Here is a 5632-nt window from a genome sequence, read left to right on the forward strand (position 1 = left end):
GTGAGTGGAGATTCCCTGATGTTTTGGAGTAGCTCCTCCAACCAGACAATCGTCCGAGATGTGTTTGGAGGCAACCCAGTGAGTGGAGATTCCCTGATGTTTTGGAGTAGCGCCTCCAACCAGACAATCGTCAGAGACGTGTCTGGAGGCAACCCAGTGAGTGGAGATTCCCTGATGTTTTGCAGTAGCGCCTGCAACCAGACAGTCCTCAGAGACCTGTTTGGAGGCAACCCAGTGATTGGAGATTCCCTGATGTATTGGAGTAGCGCCTCCAACCAGGCAGTCGTCAGAGACGTGTTTGGAGGCAACCCAGTGAGTGGAGATTCCCTGATGTTTTGGAGTAGCGCCTCCAACCAGACAATCGTCCGAGACGTGTTTGGAGGCAACCCGGTGAGTGGAGATTCCCTGATGTTTTGGAGTAGCGCCTCCAACCAGGCAATCGTCCGAGACGTGTTTGGAGGCAACCCGGTGAGTGGAGATTCCCTGATAATTTGGAGTAGCGCCTCCAACCAGACAATCGTCAGAGACATGTTTGGAGCCAACCCAGTGAGTGGAGATTCCCTGATGTAATAGAGTAGCGCCTGCAACCAGACAGTCGTCAGAGACCTGTTTGGAGGCAAGCTAGTGAGTGGAGATTCCCTGATGTTTTGGAGTAGCGCCTCCAACCAGACAGTCGTTAGAGACGTGTTTGGAGGCAACCCGGTGAGTGGAGATTCCCTGATGTTTTGGAGTAGCGCCTCCAACCAGACAGTCGTCAGAGACGTGTTTGGAGGCAACCCAGTGAGTGGAGATTCCCCGATGTTTTGGAGTAGCACCTCCAACCAGACAATCGTCAGAGACGTGTTTGGAGGCAACCCAGTGAGTGGAGGTTCCCCGATGTTTTGGAGTAGCGCCTCCAACCAGACAATCGTCCGAGACGTGTTTGGAGGCAACCCGGTGAGTGGAGATTCCCTGATGTTTTGGAGTAGCGCCTCCAACCAGACAGTCGTTAGAGATGTGTTTGGAGGCAACCCTTTGAGTGGAGATTCCCTGATGTTTTGGAGTAGCGCTTCCAACCAGACAGTCCTCAGAGACGTGTTTGGAGGCAACCCAGTCAGTGGAGATTCCCTGATGTTTTGGACTAGTGCCTCCAACCAGACAATCGTCAGGGACGTGTTTGGAGGCAACCCAGTCAGTGGAGATTCCCTGATTTGGAGTAGCGCCTCCAACCAGACAATCGTCAGGGACGTGTTTGGAGGCAACCCAGTGAGTGGAGATTCCCTGATGTTTTGGAGTAGCGCCTCCAATCAGACAGTCCTCAGAGACCTGTTTGGAGGCAACCCAGTGAGTGGAGATTCCCTGATGTTTTGGAGTAGCCCCTCCAACCAGACAATCGTCCGAGATGTGTTTGGAGGCAACCCAGTGAGTGGAGATTCCCTGATGTTTTGGAGTAGCGCCTCCAACCAGACAATCGTCAGAGACGTGTTTGGAGGCAACCCAGTGAGTGGAGATTCCCTGATGTTTTGCAGTAGCACCTGCAACCAGACAGTCCTCAGAGACCTGTTTGGAGGCAACCCAGTGAGTGGAGATTCCCTGATGTATTGGAGTAGCGCCTCCAACCAGGCAGTCGTCAGAGACGTGTTTGGAGGCAACCCAGTGAGTGGAGATTCCCTGATGTTTTGGAGTAGCGCCTCCAACCAGACAATCGTCCGAGACGTGTTTGGAGGCAACCCGGTGAGTGGAGATTCCCTGATGTTTTGGAGTAGCGCCTCTAACCAGACAATCGTCAGAGACGTGTTTGGAGGCAACCCAGTGAGTTGAGATTCCCTGATGTTCTGGAGTAGCGCCTTCAACCAGACAATCGTCAGAGACGTGTTTGGTGGCAACCCAGTGAGTGGAGATTCCCTGATGTTTTGGAGTAGTGCCTGCAACCAGACAGTCCTCAGAGACCTGTTTGGAGGCAACCAAGTGAGTGGCGATTCCCTGATGTTTTGGAGTAGTGCCTCCAACCAGACAGTCCCCAGAGACCTGTTTGGAGGCAACCCAGTGAGTGGAGATACCCTGATGTTTTGGAGAAGCGCCTCCAACCAGACAATCGTCAGAGACGTGTTTGGAGGCAACCCAGTGAGTGGAGATTCCCTGATGTTTTGGAGAAGCGCCTCCAACCAGACAATCGTCAGAGACGTGTTTGGAGGCAACCCAGTGAGTGGAGATTCCCTGATGTTTTGGAGTAGCGCTTCCAACCAGACAGTCCTCAGGGACGTGTTTGGAGGCAACCCAGTCAGTGGAGATTCCCTGATGTTTTGGAGTAGCGCCTCCAACCAGACAATCGTCAGAGACGTGTTTGGAGGCAACCCAGTGAGTGGAGATTCCCTGACGTTTTGGAGTAGCGCCTCCAACCAGACAGTCCTCAGAGACCTGTTTGGAGGCAACCCAGTGAGTGGAGATTCCCTGATGTTTTGGAGTAGCGCCTCCAACCAGACAGTCGTCAGAGACGTGTTTGGAGGCAACCCAGTGAGTGGAGATTCCCTGATGTTTTGGAGTAGCTCCTCCAACCAGACAATCGTCCGAGATGTGTTTGGAGGCAACCCAGTGAGTGGAGATTCCCTGATGTTTTGGAGTAGCGCCTCCAACCAGACAATCGTCAGAAACGTGTTTGGAGGCAACCCAGTGTGTGGAGATTCCCTGATGTTTTGGAGTAGCGCCTTCAACCAGACAGTTGTCAGAGACGTGTTTGGAGGCAACCCAGTGAGTGGAGATTCCCTGGTGTTTTGGAGTAGCGCCTCCAACCAGACAATCGTCAGAGACGCGTTTGGAGGCAACCCAGTGAGTGGATATTCCCTGATGTTTTGGAGTAGCGCCTCAACCAGACAGTCGTTAGAGATGTGTTTGGAGGCAACCCTTTGAGTGGAGATTTCCTGATGTTTTGGAGTAGCGCCTCCAACCAGACAGTCCTCAGAGACCTGTTTGGAGGCAACCCAGTGAGTGGAGATTCCCTGATGCTTTGGAGTAGCGCCACCAACCAGACAATCTTATGAGACGTGTTTGGAGGCAACCCAGTGAGTGGAGATTCCCTGATGTTTTGGAGTAGCGCCTGCAACCAGACAGTCCTCAGAGACCTGTTTGGAGGCAACCCAGTGAGTGGAGATTCCCTGATGTTTTGGAGTAGCGCCTCCAACCAGACAATCGTCAGAGACGTGATTATAGGCAACCCAGTGAGTGGAGATTCCCTGATGTTTTGGAGTAGCGCCTCCAACCAGACAATCGTCCGAGATGTGTTTGGAGGCAACCTGATGAGTGGAGATTCCCTGATGTTTTGGAGTAGCGGCTCCAACCAGACAATCGTCAGAGACGTGTTTGGAGGCAACCCAGTGAGTGGAGATTCCCTGATGTTTTGGAGTAGCGCCTGCAACCAGACAGTCCTCAGAGACCTGTTTGGAGGCAACCCAGTGAGTGGAGATTCCCTGATGTATTGGAGTAGCGCCTCTAACCAGGCAGTCGTCAGAGACGTGTTTGGAGGCAACCCAGTGAGTGGAGATTCCCTGATGTTTTGGAGTAGCGCCTCCAACCAGACAATCGTCCGAGACGTGTTTGGAGGCAACCCGGTGAGTGGAGATTCCCTGATGTTTTGGAGTAGCGCCTCTAACCAGACAATCGTCAGAGACGTGTTTGGAGGCAACCAAGTGAGTTGAGATTCCCTGATGTTCTGGAGTAGCGCCTCCAACCAGACAATCGTCAGAGACGTGTTTGGTGGCAACCCAGTGAGTGGAAATTCCCTGATGTTTTGGAGTAGCGCCTGCAACCAGACAGTCCTCAGAGACCTGTTTGGAGGCAACCAAGTGAGTGGAGATTCCCTGATGTTTTGGAGTAGCGCCTCCAACCAGACAGTCCTCAGAGACCTGTTTGGAGGCAACCCAGTGAGTGGAGATTCCCTGATGTTTTGGAGAAGCGCCTCCAACCAGACAATCGTCAGAGACGTGTTTGGAGGCAACCCAGTGAGTGGAGATTCCCTGATGTTTTGGAGAAGCGCCTCCAACCAGACAATCGTCAGAGACGTGTTTGGAGGCAACCCGGTGAGTGGAGATTCCCTGATGTTTTGGAGTAGCGCTTCCAACCAGACAGTCCTCAGGGACGTGTTTGGAGGCAACCCAGTCAGTGGAGATTCCCTGATGTTTTGGAGTAGCGCCTCCAACCAGACAATCGTCAGGGACGTGTTTGGAGGCAACCCAGTGAGTGGAGATTCCCTGATGTTTTGGAGTAGCGCCTCCAACCAGACAGTCCTCAGAGACCTGTTTGGAGGCAACCCAGTGAGTGGAGATTCCCTGATGTTTTGGAGTAGCCCCTCCAACCAGATAATCGTCAGAGACGTGTTTGGAGGCAACCCAGTGAGTGGAGATTCCCTGACGTTTTGGAGTAGCGCCTCCAACCAGACAGTCCTCAGAGACCTGTTTGGAGGCAACCCAGTGAGTGGAGATTCCCTGATGTTTTGGAGTAGCGCCTCCAACCAGACAATCGTCAGAGACGTGTTTGGAGGCAACCCAGTGAGTGGAGATTCCCTGATGTTTTGGAGTAGCTCCTCCAACCAGACAATCGTCCGAGATGTGTTTGGAGGCAACCCAGTGAGTGGAGATTCCCTGATGTTTTGCAGTAGCGCCTGCAACCAGACAGTCCTCAGAGACCTGTTTGGAGGCAACCCAGTGATTGGAGATTCCCTGATGTATTGGAGTAGCGTCTCCAACCAGGCAGTCGACAGAGACGTGTTTGGAGGCAACCCAGTGAGTGGAGATTCGCTGAAGTTTTGGAGTAGCGCCTCCAACCAGACAATCGTCCGAGACGTGTTTGGAGGCAACCCGGTGAGTGGAGATTCCCTGATGTTTTGGACTAGCGCCTCCAACCAGACAATCGTCAGAGACGTGTTTGGAGGCAACCCGGTGAGTGGAGATTCCCTGATGTTTTGGAGTAGCGCCTCCAACCAGGCAATCGTCCGAGACGTGTTTGGAGGCAACCCGGTGAGTGGAGATTCCCTGATAATTTGGAGTAGCGCCTCCAACCAGACAATCGTCAGAGACATGTTTGGAGCCAACCCTGTGAGTGGAGATTCCCTGATGTAATAGAGTAGCGCCTGCAACCAGACAGTCGTCAGAGACCAGTTTGGAGGCAACCTAGTGAGTGGAGATTCCCTGATGTTTTGGAGTAGCGCCTCCAACCAGACAGTCGTTAGAGACGTGTTTGGAGGCAACCCGGTGAGTGGAGATTCCCTGATGTTTTGGAGTAGCGCCTCCAACCAGACAGTCGTCAGAGACGTGTTTGGAGGCAACCCAGTGAGTGGAGATTCCCCGATGTTTTGGAGTAGCACCTCCAACCAGACAATCGTCAGAGACGTGTTTGGAGGCAACCCAGTGAGTGGAGGTTCCCCGATGTTTTGGAGTAGCGCCTCCAACCAGACAATCGTCCGAGACGTGTTTGGAGGCAACCCGGTGAAGGGAGATTCCCTGATGTTTTGGAGTAGCGCCTCCAACCAGACAATCGTCAGAGACGTGTTTGGAGGCAACCCAGTGAGTGGAGATTCCCTGATGTTTTGGAGTAGCGCCTCCAACCAGACAGTCCTCAGAGACGTGTTTGGAGGCAACCCAGTGAGTGGAGATTCCCTGAT

General features: G+C 53.0%; 1 protein-coding gene across 1 annotated transcript; it reads left to right on the plus strand.

The window, feature by feature from the left end:
• The first annotated feature begins 3680 nt into the window (after nucleotides 1–3680).
• LOC124605927 (nuclear pore complex protein Nup98-Nup96-like) lies at nucleotides 3681–5090 on the plus strand. Its single transcript, XM_047137884.1, has one exon. It carries the CDS (start codon nucleotides 3681–3683, stop codon nucleotides 5088–5090), a length of 1410 nt encoding a protein of 469 aa, XP_046993840.1.
• The last annotated feature ends 542 nt before the right edge of the window (nucleotides 5091–5632 follow it).

Source organism: Schistocerca americana, chromosome 3 (assembly GCF_021461395.2).
Source record: "Schistocerca americana isolate TAMUIC-IGC-003095 chromosome 3, iqSchAmer2.1, whole genome shotgun sequence".
NCBI lineage: Eukaryota > Metazoa > Arthropoda > Insecta > Orthoptera > Acrididae > Schistocerca > Schistocerca americana.

Bases quoted from the DNA above. Each gene is read 5' to 3' on its own strand.
- LOC124605927 (XM_047137884.1), top strand. From the start codon at position 3,681: ATGTTCTGGAGTAGCGCCTCCAACCAGACAATCGTCAGAGACGTGTTT.